This window comes from Polistes canadensis, unplaced genomic scaffold (assembly GCF_001313835.1).
Source record: "Polistes canadensis isolate GaletaPanama2010 unplaced genomic scaffold, ASM131383v1 scaffold_106, whole genome shotgun sequence".
Taxonomy (NCBI): Eukaryota; Metazoa; Arthropoda; class Insecta; order Hymenoptera; family Vespidae; genus Polistes; species Polistes canadensis.
The window spans coordinates 416,171-433,494 of record NW_014569653.1 but is presented as its reverse complement, the minus strand read 5'-3'; the positions used below and the strand labels follow the sequence as shown (position 1 = coordinate 433,494).

At 28.3% G+C, this 17,324-nt stretch overlaps 1 protein-coding gene across 1 annotated transcript in view; it reads left to right on the top strand.

Annotated features, from left to right (window-relative positions):
- LOC106787569 (testican-2) overlaps nt 1-17,324 on the top strand; it is a 116,059-nt gene that overhangs the window by 75,689 nt on the left and 23,046 nt on the right. The window contains exons 3-4 of the mRNA XM_014750012.1: nt 5,016-5,118; nt 7,364-7,492. Of these exons, the coding sequence (XP_014605498.1) occupies nt 5,016-5,118; nt 7,364-7,492 (232 nt within the window). The remainder of the gene's footprint in view (nt 1-5,015; nt 5,119-7,363; nt 7,493-17,324) is intronic.

Sequence of the window (17,324 nt, the reverse complement as noted above, 5' to 3'; positions counted from 1 at the left end):
TAATAATAATAATAATAATAATAATAATAATAATAATAATAATAATAATAATAATAATAATGATCTTACAAGTTATAACGCGCAGGAGTTCCCTCCCGCATATTATACCAATGTCTAATTATCATCGGATAATGCGTATCGGTGGCATGGTGTGTTGTGGTATGGTGTACTATGGTTTAGTGTGGTATGATGCGTGGTTAAGGCCATGAGCTACCTACCTACCTACCGAGCTAACTACACTTGCACGCTGTGTGATCACGATCCTATATTTATCTATCTATCTATCTATCTATGTATCTATCTATCTATCTATCTATCTATCTCTTTCACACACATAGTGGAGGTGATCGTTCCTTGTAATTCGATCTCCAATTCAACAACGTTATCCCATAATACCGACCTATCACGCAATATACAACATTGCTTAAGTATAACACGGTTCAATTATATTCTTCCGACATTTGAAAGATTTCTTTGTTTTTCTTTCTTTTCTTTTTTCTTTTTTTCTATTCTCGTAATAATAATCATTTGTGTTACGTCGTAGATTTTTTTTTTACGATTTATTTATTTATCAATCTTTTTTAGAATATTATAATACTTTGGCTGATTCATTTTCAATTTTATTAGAATAGTGATGGAATTTATAATTTGTGTGTTATAAGAAAAATATTCTTATTTTTTTTTCATATATATATATTATATGTATATATGACAAATTAAGAATACAAAATATATTTTGTCGTTTAGAGATGATAGATAAAAATTGTATATATTTACCCATGGTTTTGGGTTTTATCGTCGTTGAAAAATATTATACCAATTTAATTAAAGAAATTTGTATTTCGAAAAAGAATTATAATGGGTAATTTATTTGTGAATGAAAAAATAATGTTTCATAGGAGTAGATGAATAAATGTGTAAAATATCTCACGTTTAATAGATAAAACCAACTTGTGATATTTATCTATAAATTATTATTTTACGAGGCTTATACGGTTATATCTAAAATCTATTATTTGAATTTTAGTCGACGACACACAAACACACACACACACACCATACACACGATTTGTGCTTTTCGTAACGAAAACATAATTCGATAACAACGGCTATAAAATTAAGTGCCGTTATGTCAGAAAGATAGATAGAAAGATAGAATTATCCATTCATATATAAACGTGCACAGTTATTCACGTTAAACTTGTATATATATATTGATCCGAGATAAAAGTTTTCTTCGTATTATTTAGTAGACAATAATGCAAAAAAATTAAACAATACTCAAGAGAAAATTTTGCAAATCTATTTAAAACATATAAGTATGAGAAACAAAATAAGAAAATATTAATTCAAGTAATCATACGCTCGCGAGATACAAGAATTTAATTATATTATATTCAAAATAGGGCTTAATTATATTATAATATTAATTATTGTAATATCTTCTTGCGTTAAATGATACTATTACAATAAATAAATCATTCTATACTTAATTATTTCGTGATATAATACTCATTAATTATAAGCATGCTTAATTATAACGTATACTATAATGTATTACATAGTAATTCAAAGATATTATACATCAAATTAATCGTACTACGCAATGGGGTATCATTATAATAAATTAGGCCATTATATATTTATGTATGTGTGTGGTATAAATCGTTTTATTGTACGATTGTATAAATTTACGTTTTTTTCATAGTAATTTTGTTCTCCTTTTCTTTTTTAACTCTTTCTCTTTATAAGAACAAGGTGTTGGGGCGGGGGTGGGGGTGGGAGGGTGGAGGCAGGTTACAGGCGTGCATCGCATTAGATTATCTTAGAACGTTGGTATTTCTTTCGAAGACGTCATATTTCTCTCTAGCGTACGTCATATCGAATTTATCTTCCTCATTCTCGTATAAAATTACCGTGTTAATGGAAGCGAAAAGACAACGTTAGTAGTATTACTTTACCTCTATTTTTCTTTTCCATTCTACCCCCCCCTCCCCCCTTTTATTTTTATTTTTCACTATTTTTTTGTTTGTTTTGTTTTATCTTATTTTATTGTCAACTAGTCGTAGTAGATCTTTGACGAATTAAAATGCAATTTTTTTTGTTCAATCTTGTCTTACAAATTATCTTCATCTTTTTATTACATGGTTTCTTATATATATATTTATATTTTTTGTTTTCTTATTAATAGAAGAAAATACCAAACAATTCTTTAGGAGTATTATATAAATAATTTTTGTTAACGTGATGATACACATTACAATGATAAAGTGTATTATTTCTACACGTATCTGTGTAGTTAACTTTGTCTATTCAATCGTATTCTAGTCTTCCGTTTTCTATTATTGGAGAAATTCGAGCCTCTTGTGTCTAGATTTGGATCTCAGACAAACTTGAGCATTAGAACGACAACGACAACGACGACGACGACGACGACGACGAAGGGGGTACGTGTTTCAAGTCTCGTGTCTCGAGGACTTTCCCACTCGAAGGTTCCATTGCAACGACAGGACCTTGGTTTCAACGTAAATCGATATCTTTTTCCTACCTCCTGGTACTATCGAATAAATTTCATACAATCAAATATTGTTTTCACCTATTTAATGTAAACACAATTTTCAGTTTAATTAAATTATTTTTCCAAATAATACATAAACAATTTTATATTATTAATTTTTATTGAAATTATGATAAAATGTTTTCTTTTTTTTTTTGTTTATTATTTTCGTAAAAATATTTATTACGAATTAGGAATCATTATAAGTCGTTCCATTAGATGCACGTGGCTGCACACAACGAATTAGAATATTTTGATTTTCAATATAAATATATTTGAAGATGCCAAGGGGCCAATATACATAATGCAAACAAAATTATGCTAATGTTAGTTTCTCCGTCATTTACATTTTAATATTTACTCGATAGCCAAATATATATACCTATATATAATATATATATATTTTCTTAAAAATATCACAGATATCGTCGTTATCGTTTCATAAAAATAATAATGACTCTTTATTTGGTACAAAATTTAAAAGATAATTAAAAATAAAAGAAAATAAAATAAATAAATAAATAAGCATAGTTTTAATCACATTAATAAACGATCTAAACGTGAGAATAAATAAGAACGAATGAAATAATAATTAAAGAAGAAGATAAAAAAATAGGGGAAAATAAATAAATAAAGAAATAAATAAATAAATAAAAGGATAAATTTTTCCAGAGAAGATACGAAGACGTTCCTTCCTCGTTACGAATCGCATTCGTCTTTTCGAATCGTTCGTGCGAGGCCCATCCAATTCTTTCAGGGTGAAACCTCATGCTCTGAACCTGTCGGATCGTATTCTCGTACACTCGGGATTATTCTTTTATAGGAAGAAACGCGCACACGAAGTATACATAGTATTCCCTTCCTTTCCCTTCCTCTCTCCTTCACCCCTCTTCCATCTTATTCTTTCTTTTTCTTTCTCTAGGCACACATAGTATGGGAAACGTGCTTAGAGAAAAGTTCTTCTTTGATTTACATCGACTTACATGGAATTTATATCCGACTTGTGTAACATCACTTGAAATTTTCCAATTTACTGTTCGACTATCTTCTTTCTTTTATTTTATTTTATTTTTTTTCTTATCGATATTATAGTAATAATAATAATAATAATAATAATAAATAGATTTATGTATCCAGAAATATAATTAGGAATATATTAATTCGTAGTCGCGATTGTGTGTTGGAAATAAATTCTATAATAAATGGAAATAAAAATTTGAATAAAAACCGTGTCATCAAAAAATAGAAATAATAATAATAATTTACAGAGGAACGAGAGAACACGAGATTTTATTTTCAATCTTATTGATATAATATCATTAAGTTATAATATCATTCATTTATTTTTATTCGTTCAAACTCATTATTATAATAATCGACGATTAATATCAATTATATAAATTGACAATAATTCTATTTTCGTTATTCGAATAAATCTCGAGAGAAAGTAAAGAAAAGAAAATAAAAGAAAATCAAAGAAAATCAAACAACAAATTGGTGAACGTATAAATTGTGTAATTTACAACGATTTAATTTTTTCCTTTCACTAACTCCTTTTCTTTCTTTCTTATATACTTAGAATCATCTACGGACTTTTGGTTAAATCAAAGCATCCTTCTAAAATGCAATTAAATCACGAAGTAATTAGCTAGATTGCAGTGGTCGACCAAGATGTCCTAGCCACTAGGCACTTTAAAAGACAATCACGGTTTCTCTGTCGCCTTGGTTAAGACACGCTCTGGGGATTAGTAATAAAGAAAGAGCAAAACCAAAAGAAAGAGAAAGAAAGAAAGAAGATGTGCATTTCGATATCGCAAAATTTTCATCCTTAGCACGTTTCAACGATTTTCTCAAAACGACATTTTCTTTTTTTTTTTTTCCCCCACCTAAAATTGACGATCAGTATGCGACACTGAAGATCAAAAGAAAATGTATACTATTTAAAACCTATTTATTCGCTTTCTCTATCCATTCAATGCTCTGCTTTTCTCTAACAAAAGAAATAAAAAGAATAAGAATTAGTGGAAGAGAAGAGGAAACGGATGATCATCGTGCAGGGGGGTAGGTGGAAGGGTGGTGGAAGGTTAAAGAGAAATTTAAATTGTTCTCGTAACCCTTTGTGTCAAAAGATTATAATGATGATAAATTCATTTCACTTTTTATTTATTCATTGCATACAGTGTGTTTTTAAAAAATCATGGATTCGAAAGAATTCTTTTATTTAACGAATCCTTTTCTTCTTTTTCTTTTTTGATACTCACATTCGTTTCGTCATAAAAAAGAAATTTAATAATTTAATGGATAAAATTCTCTTTGCCAATGCTGACGTTTCTTTCTTTCTTTTTATATCTTATTTTATTTGAGTCATTGAATGATTATTAAAAAAAAAAGATTAAATCATTTGTTAGCTATTTAACTTAATTGGTTAAATGTGTATTTTTTGTTTTTGTGTCTCTAGGTGAACTGTGTCGTCCACTTAATTGCAAAAAGAAGGAATTATGTTTACTCGAGGATACGTTTACCGCAGTATGTGTATCCAAAAAAGAACTTCATAAGTCTGGGTAAGTTATACATATTACATACACACATTAAAGTATCGAACGAATGATCTAACATATGTAACAATCAATCGTTGCTTATTGTTTCCGCTTTTATGGTACTTAATAGCAATTAAACGTAATGTACAAGATACGTGAATAGAATCTATGATGTTAGATAATATCTCTTGCTTGCTTCTCTCTCTCTATCTTTCTCTTCTATCTTTCTCTTTTGTATATATATGTACGTTCTCAACGAAAGCCACATGACTCGTTTGAAACTCATCTGGAAGTTTCTGAGTTGTGGCTTGCCTCTCCTTCCGACGTCTCGTTAATCGCTAAATTCTATGATAGTTTGCGATCAAATTTTCTACGAGAGAAAGAAAGATAGATAGATAGATAGATAAATAAATAAATAGATAATAGATATAATACTAGATATTAAATGATCTTAATACGTTTCATTTAATTTCAATTGAAATTAGAATCAAACGTTTGTGTCTATAATTTATTTCTTAATAAATATTTTACGAAATAAAATATATTGATGGGCAAAAAAAAGAAAAAAGAAAGAAAAACAATTATCTAAATTTGATTCATCGAATTTTCAATGGGCAAAATAAAATCTTACGTTGGACGTAAGAAAACAAAAATTGTGTTGATTAAATAGAGACGTGTGATATTTTCTGTTAGATAACTTTTGTCAACGATTATTTGTAATTTCAATGATTATTATGTAAAAATGTGTCTAGGTTTAAACCAATTATAACGCTATACGTCATAGTGGAATTTACTTTATTCAACAAATTAGTACTTGTTACGAAGTTTGGTACATCCTACGTGTTTTCTCTCTCTCTCTCTCTTCATGTAGTAATGTCTGACCACCACCATTCGCGATTTGCATTTGTTGTAAATAATGACGCACGAGTTAATTCTACTATGAACTATTATTATCACTATGAATGTGTAGGAAATGCTACGAAACAAATTAACATTACTCGAATAAACAAGAATCGTGTTAAACATTATTTCATTTTAATATCTAATATTTTCTTTCTTGAGTGTCCCTGCAATTTTATATTTTAAAAAATATATTTTGTATTATATATTATAGCTTATATATCTTATTATATATATTATGTATAATTTAAAAATATATTATATATTAAAAAATATATATGTATATAATATAAAAATGTGCGCAAAATTTATCAGGAAATGTAGTTTAACTCGTTTAAGTTTCTTTTTTGGGGTATACCACTTTTTGATATACGTTTGAAATGTAAAATAAATCGCGTATATATGAATGAATGAATGAATGAATGAATGAATGAATGAATGCATGTAGGTATTACTTACATAATACTCTACTTCGTAGAAAATAGTAAATGCTTTTAAAAAGTTCTGTAACGATCCCTGTCTTCCTTTTTTTATATCTTTTTATTTTTTTCTATTTCTTCTTCTTTTCAATAAAAATGCTCGTGGTGGTGGTTGGTGGAGATCTCTCGAAGGAAACGATAAATGATCAATCATTTTTATTCTCCCCCTTTTGAATTTTTTATCTCTTTGAATAACCTTTTTTTTCATTTATTTGTTTTGTTTTTTTTTTCTTTTTCCTTTTTTCAGAAACATAGAATATGGAAAATATTTCTTCCACCTTTATTTATGATCAATAAAAATGATGATGTGATTTTATTAAAATAAATTATTATTATTATTATTATTATTATCCTCGGTGGTTTTTATATATACAAATGTTTTTCGTAAACACTTTCGAGAGAAAATAAAATGTTATTGTATTTATTTTATTTATTCGTATATTAATATTGGACACACCTATATATATATTTGTAATATTATTTTACACATTCATTTATTGATTTTTTCATTTCTTTTAATTCCGTCACGTTCGTGTCACGAGGTTGTGTTACGTAAGTGTAACTCGTTAAGAAACGATTTTTATTGGATTAAGGAAGCACTTGAGTGTCTTGTAAGCGTAGAAAACACGTTCCAGTTTTCTTGATCCTCTTTCTTTTAGTTTCTTTTCTTTTTTTTCCTCCCCCCCCCCTGCTCACCACCCTCCCACCTTCCTATGTAACACGTGCGAATAATTCGTCTCGTCGATTGTATGAAATCTCAACGAAAAATGGAAAGAAAAATAATGGAATTAAATGAAATCGTTTATAGAATTAGGGGTGGGAGGGGGTAGGCGGGAATGTATTTATTGGATTATATTTGTAATCATTATTTGTATAATTAATGTTTACAGGGACATTGTAATACCAAAATCTTTGGCTGTTCAGCAACGACGAATGAGAGCGGACAGTTCAGCTGATACACAGGACGACGATGCCTTTTTCGATTCAGAGGACGATGATGAGGATCAGGACGAGTCTAAGTAAGTAACTAAGTAAAGCTTTGTTCTAATCGGATCAACGCCTGTAACAACTATGGCCGGTTCTAACTCTTGCGGTAAATCGTACTTTAAGTACTTCGTGTTTTCTCTACTAAATTCATTCAAGTTTTTTTGTCTATTTTATTATATTATTCTTTTTGGTTCCTTTTTAACGAAAGATTATTTCGTAGTATTTGTTAAATTGAAGAAGAAGAAGAAGAAAAAGAAATAGGAAAACAAAAAAAAAGATACATTAAAAAATATTATTTATTTATTCTTTTTTTTTAATTTAGAAAAATATTATAATTTTGTTTTTGTGTCAATATATATGGATCGTTTATTTTGAAAATTGTGTGTCCATTTTCTGTTGTTTCGAGAAAATTAAAGGTTTGCATATTAGTTAATATTTACAAATTTACATTAAATTAAACACGAATTACGTGATATCTCATTTTTTTTTCAAAATGAACGGTCCATATATTTACAATTAATAATAACCACTATAATATTCTGGTAATTGAGTGTACAATAATTTTGTTGTCTCTCTTTCTTTTTTTTCTTCTTCTCACTTTGTTCTGTCTTCCTTTCTTTTTTTTTCTTTTTTTTTTTTTTTTTCAGAAAAACAAGGATACCCGCGTTTCAAATAATTTCCAATGTTGCGTCTTTCTATTTCGAATTTTATAAATCGCTCATAATAGCAATAATAAAATACTTTTAAAGATGTTTCCAACACGAGGAACTATATTAGTGTAATAATTATAATAATAATAATAATAATAATAATAATCTTTAAAACACATAATTGTGAGAAAACGATGCGGTTTAGTGAGAAATAGTACAATATATGAGGGAACAATTGTGAGAATTTAGTTTTCAAGACAATATTCCTTAGTACTACCACCTTCTCTCCTTTCTTTTCTTTTTTTCCTTTTGTTTTTTTTTTTTCTTTTTCTTTTTCTTTTTTTTCGTCGTGGCAACAAAATGAAGGTGTATTATTCGCTTGGCGACGGATAACGCCAAACACGGAAATTAGGATCTTTTGGCGTGTACGAAAAAAAAAAGAAAAAAAAAATAAGAAATGTGGTAGAAAGAACTCGAATAAGTATTTCCATTTAGAAATAAAATTTCTCGGAGAGAGAGAGAGAATGCGCGTTGTTCTATCTTTTTAAAAAGAAAGAAAAAAAGAAATAAACGAAAGAGGGGAAAAAAGAAAGGAAGGAAGGAAGGAAGGAAGGAAGGAAGACAACAAATGAGATGATTGTATGGGGAAAGAGAGAAAGAGGGGGGAGGGGGTTACCAACGAAACATTTTCTTCTTACGTAAATTTACACGAACTAGAAGAGCATACAGAGTGGGAAAAAGAATTTTTCTTTTTCCTCGTCGACTTCCTCCTTCTCACCCACCCCCTTTCACCCTACCTATCCCCCTCGTCTTCTTCTTACTTCGTTTCAAGACGTTAAGGGGTTTTATTTTTAATTTTTTTTTTCCGTGCGAGAGAAAGAAAAAAAAAGAACTTAATGATACGCGCGAAGCCAGGAGATAATTAATTTATTCGAATAAAGATAAAACGAAAAATATCAATTGAATTATAAAACAAATGAATTGTTACAATTGCGCACGCGTGTTTTTTTTAAAATTTTTTTTTTTTTCATTAATATTTAGTAATAAAATATAATTATTATAAAGAAGAATATATGTGTAAAAGAGATCACACAAATAAAAATTCTACAATTGGTTGATTATATATTCGTTTTTTATTTAAATCAAAAAAAGTAAGAAAAATAAAACACACAATAAGGGGACGATACTTAAATCATCATCATCACATCATCATCAATGTTATCGCAAAAAAAAAAAAAACAAAAACCGGATATATTTGTCTTGAAAAGTAAAAGAATGGTTTTGTTTTTTCTCCCTCTCTTTTTTTTCTTTTTTTTTTTTTAGTCATGGTAAGTAAAAAACGTATATAATATGTTTCTCTAGAGTTTCTCGAACTATTCGAAACGTCAGAACCGGAAGTCGTCTTCACGAGAACGTTTCTGGTCACGGGGAAAAGGGAATGTAGTGTAGGTCGTAGGGAATACCACTAGCAAGTAGAGAAATACAGAAGGATCGTTAACGAGGCGTGGCTTTTCATCCACACCCTTAATGACCCTTTATGCGCTTCCATAGGACTTTCTAGCTTTCACACTTCCTTTTAAGATCATGGATAGACTTCTTCCTTTCTCAGTGTTGTGTTAGTAACACAAGTAAGTTCACCAACTCTTTACTTTTTTTTCTTTTTCCTTTTTCTTTTTTTTTTTACACCGATAGAATCTTTGCCAGAAAAACTTACATGATTTTTCCTCTTTCTTCTTCTTCTTTTTCTTCTTTCACGAAAATAAATGAAAAAGATCTATGTTTTAAACATGGCTTTTTTATTAATTATATAATTCTTTTTTCATTCATACTGGATATTAATGTTTTATATATAATTGTTTTTATATAAATTTATAATATAAAGAATATACCTTATATATAGTATTTCATTTTACTTATTTTCATTGCTTATTTCCTTTTTTTTTTCAACACCAACGTTATTCACCCTATTATTATTATATAATATTATAAATCTCTAAAACAATGTTTAATTTAATATAAAAATTCTAAATACTTTCATTTATTTTCATTACTTATTTCCCCTTTTTTATCAACACCAATGTTATTCACCCTATTATTATTAAATATTATTATATAATATTACAAATCTCTAAAACATTGTTTAATTTGAAATAAAAATTCTAAATACGTTAACGGGGGAGGTATTCGAATCTAATAAAACATTATTTTACGTAACGTAAGAGAAATAAAGTTTTAAGATCATTTCTCACGACATATATATATATATATTTCAAACGAATGGCAGGAGGGATAGGGGAGAGGGGAGTGAGTATGGAAAGTCTTCTTCTAATGCCAAAGTAAAAGATAAACGAGCTATAGGTATGTAACTTCTCGTTGGTAAGAAATGGACAGAGACAGATATATAGAATCAAGAAAGATAGAGAGAGAGAAGGAGAAGGAGAAGGAAGAAAGGTGGGATGCAGGATGCTGGAAACTGGACGATAGAGAGAAAGCAACTATTTATGATTCTCTGAGTACGAAGAGACCTCCCATAAGCCGTTGCTGATAGCTGTTATATGTATGTGAAGGTCTAAAGGACTGCTGACCGGATAGGGACAACTCTGAGAAACGTCTGGGGATAGGAGGAAAATATCTCCCTAGGAACGAGACCGAACTATATAGTAATATAATAGTAGTAGTAGTAGTAGTGCTGATGGTAGTAGTAGTAGTAGTATTGAATACCATGCAAATGGAACACCATATATTGGGTCGGGGAAATAGTTTCTTCGTAATTTTTTTCTTTCTATATAAGTACTTAAATTTCAAATAAATCAAATGAAAAACACCTACAACGTTAATATATATATACGATATTTAATATTATATTTTATAGAAAAAAATACTTGTTCTCGAAGGAGAATTTTTTATATCGCGTTAAATTAATCCTGTTAATTTATTAATATTCGTTCGATTAATATACCTTTGTCTCCTTTTTTTTTTTTGAAATTATTTATATAACGCGTTAGTTTGTGCTAAAAATATTGGGTGATACGATTTAATAATTCAATTAAATTGATAATAGGATTATTATTTGTAAGGAAAAAAATAATAATAATACGAAGAAACTTAGTCCCCGACCCAATATATATTTCTTGGTCGTTTCGATCGGGGAAACTCCTACTCTCTCATGTATAATTCAAGGTTTGCCCAACGGCTACACCCTCGATATATGCTTTACCATTCGGATAGGATGCAACCCTTCTCGCGAATCGCTTCCTGAAGGGCTAAATAGAAAGAGAGAGAGAGATAGATAGATAGATAGATAGATAGAAGGAACCATCATCTTTTTCTATTATCCTTTTGTTTACTTTATCTGCGAATTTCTTTATCCTTTTTTTTTTTTCTTTTCTTTTGTGTGTTTTGTCTATCGAAAATATTTTTCTTCCCGTTATGTGTTATCCTCTAACGTGGTTGATATTCTTATTTTGGGTTATTAGTTTTTTTTTGTGAGGCTAAATATCGCGACGGGAAAGTGTCGTTTGCGTTTGAAATTATTATATAATTAATTTTTGTTATGTTTAATATTAATTCTATGATAAATGATAAAATATGATACTTCTTAATTTGTTCCTTTTTTTTCTTTCCTTTTTTTTTAATTCTCAGCCTTTTTCTCGTTCGTATTCGTTATACGAAATTCGCGTAAAGCAACGAATCGTGCAAATTTTCTTACGAAACACGTTGGAAAAAGAGAACTCGTTTTTGAGCGTGTGAGCGTTTGCGTGTGCGCACATTCACAGGGATTAGTATAATAAGTTCTTTGTTCTTACAAAGAAAGAGAAACTTAAAACGAAACGATCTTCTTCTCAAAGTTGGCACTTCACTCGTTTCGAACTTTTAATCAAGTCATTTCCCAGTTGCTAAAAAGTTCAACCGAGTTTACCGGTTAAATTTTGATTTTTAAATCATTCGTTTCGTTCCTAGAGATACATTTATTACAAAATATATATATTCAAATTATAATTATAATATTTTTTATGTTTTTTTTTTTTCTATACATATATAATATAATATAATATAAGACAAACACATATTTAAATCGCAGAATCTTATATATAAATATCCATATCTCGTAAAATAAATGTCGGAGATGCGAAGAAATTTTTTTGCCCTTACTTTTTCTTTTTTTTTTCTTTTTATTTTACTGAAATTATTAAAACTGGTCTTATTATTTTTTTCTCACACACACACACACACACACACTCTCTCTCTCTTTCTCTCGTTTTCTTCTTCTTCTTCTTCTTTATTTTATTTTAAAAACCAACATCAAAGAATGTCAGAATTTAAAAGTGAATTTTCCATCCACACGTTGTGCAAAAATTTACTTTCAGGATGAGGGAAAATATTTTAACCGAATAACGAAAAGAAAAATGAAATTTAGATCTCTCTCTCTCTCTCTCTCTCTCTCTCTCTCTCTCTCTCTCTCTCTATTTTTTCTGTTTTTCTCTTTTTTTCACTTTTTAAGAAAGATTTTTCGAAGATTTTATCGCAGAAGAGACCAAAAAGCTTTTCACTCGATCGACAACGACGACGACAACGGTCAGACACGCGAAGGTGAAACGTCTTACAAACACACAGACAACACACACCCACACACACATATATATATATTTTACAGTAATATCGTCTTTTTCTTTTGAATTCTTTTTAGAAAGGAATCACAACCCTGACATTGCTCTCGAGAATCTTCCTTCCTTCCTTTCTTTTTTTATTACTTTTTTTTTCTAAAAATAAATACTTTTCTCTTACCACCGAGAAAATGAAGCGAAAGATATGGGCGGGGGATGGTTTAAAAGAAAATCATTTTCTCTTTCTTTCTCTTTCCTTTTTTTTTTTTATTTTATTTTATTTTATATTTCTCTATTTTTATTTATATCTCTTGTCTTGTTTTTTTATTTTTTTTTTCTTGTTGTTGTAATTCTCCGTCCATCTGCCTTTTTTTTTTTCTTTTCTAACTCTTTTGATGTTCTTTGAAAACTCAATACTCGTTAAAAGTAAAACTTATCCTTAAACTTCGTTTTAAAACTCAACGAGTAGTAGGTTTTTTTTTTTCATTTCGTTCCTATTTTTTTATTTTATTTTTCTTTTTTCACTCAGACGTTTATAATAACATTTCAAAGAAATTCATCTTACTCTCTCTCTCTCTCTCTATTTCTTGATTTTTTTTTTATGAAAATAATTTTCTTGAAATATTATTCCCTTTTTTGTATGTATTATAAATGTTAATTAATTATTCGTGAATATTATAATACTTAAGTCTCATTAAATTTGCCTAGATGTTGTGATACATTGAACAAAAATTTAGTTACGTAGTTTTGAAAAATAAAATTAAAAAAAAAAGAAACGCGAAAAAAGTTAATAGACGAATGAAAATAAATAATTATTAGGGGAAAAGGTATTTTATTTTAATTTAATTTAATTAAGTATTAGGAAAGGTAATGTTAATTATAAAGAAACATTAATACCATTCGAGAGTATACAATTAAAGCATAATGCTTTTCTCAAATGTATTCTTTGAACAGGTAACAACTGTTGAGTGTCGTTGTTGTTGTGTTGGTATTTGCCGTGTTGTTACTGGCATTGCATTCCTATGGGTCTTCCGCTATTATTGTGGCAAAGAAATACATGTACTATCTGGGATAACCGTAAATCCCACATGACCGGAGTAAGGTAGTTCTTATTTCAAACAAACCGGAAGACGGTGTTCGTCTTCTAAAGTGTCTCTTGACAATTCGAGAGAATATAAAGTAAATTCAAACGCATTTATTTTTTTTGTACTTTCATATTTAATTTCATACATTTTACAACATTCTCTTTTCTTTCTCTCTTTTCTTTTCGTTTTTTTGTTTTGTAATCTACAAAAATATATAAATACAATAATATCATCCGATAATATTGATTGATTTAATTATTACGTATTGTTAATCGAATAGAGAGAAAACAAAAAAAAAAAAAAGGAAAAAATTTCTTCGTAATTCGATGGGGCATGTCGGTAACGATAATTGAAATTTTATTTTTAATTTTCGATTTACTAATTCCGATTCTCTCTTAGTCTCGTTGAAAATCAATTTTAATTGTCACGGGTTAAAATCAATTTAAAATTTCGATCTGTGTGTGTGTGTGTGTGCGTGCGTGCGTGTATAAATAAAATTAAATTAAATTAGAAAATGAAAAAAAGAAAATATATTCATTATAAAAAGTAATAAATATAATACATAGTAGAATAGTATTTAGTTGTAGTAAAATTACATATGGTAGAAACCACGCATGGTTTAATAGTATCCAAAAGCTATGGGGGTAGGAAACGCAATTGCGTACGTGACCATTTTCATTGTCGTCAATGTGTACACACTTTGGTGTGTTCCCTTAGTCGATTCAACTTGCCCCATGTAAAATACATAGAGAGAATTTGGCGAGTTTAATGGTGAAACTGAAAACGAAGGGCGGCGAACCAGCGGCTGCCAGGAAGGGAATTCAATTAGTATCGAAATACGGTCGACTCGTTCGATTCGATTCGATTCTTTCGATTCGTTTGCACCTAAAGAGTCGTCATGGTTTATTCTAACACACCAATAGAAAATATACTATTCTTATTATTATTACATATGCATATATTAATACATAATTTATCTTTTTTTTTATATATAATATATTTTAATATTTTAATTTTTAAATACTAAAAAAATATTGTGATCACGTTAAAATCATATTGAACGATTTATATTCGTAAATTTAATCGAGAGAATAAAAGTATACGCATTCGTTATATCCTAATTAAAACGTGTTACGCGTATGTGTAATTATATCTCTCATCAATAATATGTGATTTATTCATATATATAATATTTGAAATATTGTTTAGAATTTAACAATTAGATATTTGTCATAATTTCATAAAATTTCATATGCATATATTATCATCATCATTATTATTATTATTAATGTCATATATATTTGTATCGTGTGAATTATGCATACGCGTACACGTGCGCACGTGTTTATTCGCATTTAAAAAACATTTATTATAATAATCGATAGAGTTAAAATAGAAAAAAAAAAAACAAAAAGCGTTTTATAATTCGATTTTTTCTTCACGGGGGAAAAAAAGTTTCGAACGAATGGTAAGAGTAAACTTTTTCGATGACATTTATCCGTAATTTCATATAAGAGTCGAGTGGATGAGAGTTAAATACAAAAAAAGAAAAAAAAGAAAAAAAAAAAAAAAAAAAAAAAGAAGAAGAAGAAGAAGGAAAAAGAGGAAGACAGGTGAAAAGGTTTCCGAGTTTCTCTCTGAGAGAGTTTAAAGCGCATAACGTTTAGTGGAAGCTATTTAAATCCATGGTACTTATGGAAATGTTATTAAATATTGAATGCATCCTTTAGTACTCGTGCAAAAACTGGTCGAGTATTTTAAGTCTGTGGAACTTGCATTAAGTTATATCGATTCGAATTATAATACATTTCGTACGAAAACAACTTTTATATTACTATTATTATTATTATTATAAAAATTAAATATATATATATTTGAATGTTTTAATTTGATAATATTAATTTTCACGTTATAACCTATAAATTCAAATAGAAACTACAAACATCCAACATGGCGGATACCATTTATATTATTTCATTCTTTCTCTTAAATATATATATATTTGAATGTTTTAATTTGATAATATTAATTTTCACGTTATAACCTATAAATTCAAATAGAAACTACAAACATCCAACATGGCGGATACCATTTATATTATTTCATTCTTTCTCTTAAATATATATATATTTGAATGAATAATTTTCAAAATAAAAATATTTGATTTTTAATATTATTATTTTCATATTATCATTGAATATTATACGCTTCGTAACAATATATTTATAAAACAATGAGATATGAATGAAAATAAAAAGTCAAAAATCATACAGGTAACAAAATTAAATATAATTATTAAATTCTTCTGAACGCGCATTATATTTATTATCCCCTCCCCCCCATGACGTGTGTATACCACACGTAATTCCCATTTCTACTATGAGGTTTTCCATCGACAAGCTGCGATTATTAACGCGATTCGTTCGATAATGCACGCGTCATATTCCACTGTGTGTACACACGTTCACTTATTCTCATCTCTCGAATAATCCACAGAGAGGAGACAACATAAGCGTACCCCACGCACGCACACACAAACACACACAAGAGCAAACAAACATGCTTTAAATATCTCTTTATAATGAAATAACGTTCGAATTACTCTATTTTCGTGTTTATCACATGGGAAAATAACTTATTTTCGTATAGATAGATGAACATGATTATAAAATAATGATAATGATTATGATTTAATAATCAGATTTGTATGTTATACCTATGTTTTCATATTATTTTATTATTTTAATCGTTAACAATGACACAGGTGTTTCATTAACGCGAATCCGATTGTTTAATTATATTAACAAATTTTTTGTCGATTTAATTTTTGACTTTTTTGTAATAATAATAATAATAATAATTACCGTATAGTGTCGGAAATAGAATAACACTGAGGTATACCCTGCCTGTCGTAAGAGGTGACTAATAGGGTTTCACCAATCATAAATAAGGAGGTGAAGACATCTATCAATATTATTAATAATAATAATTATAGTAATAATAGCAGTTTAAAACGCGTTATCCAACACTGAATATATTAGAAGACACGAGAACCTAGCTAAGATTATCCATCAACAACTAGTTGTGTAACAAACTAATCCGACAACACACACCAATCTATACCTACACGAATACCTATAACAGAATGTAATATAGAACAACGTAAACAAGTTATACTTGAACAGAGAAGTATCCTAACCGATAAAACAAGACTATGTTAATTAACCAAACATCACACTTAATAATATAATAATAATATTAGTTTAATGATATGTGTTTAAAATATATTAGAATGTTTCGATCATTTCTCAAAGGAAAAAAAAAGAAAAAAAATAATATAATATAATGGTCATAATGATAATTATAATATTATTATTATTATTAAAACAACATATAATATATCGATAATCATTAATACACACACACACACAGAATTATACGATTAATATTAAAAATACAATAAATGTATGTATATTTAAAGATGCTAACACGATCCGTATATTTGATTTCTAAATTATTAACTAC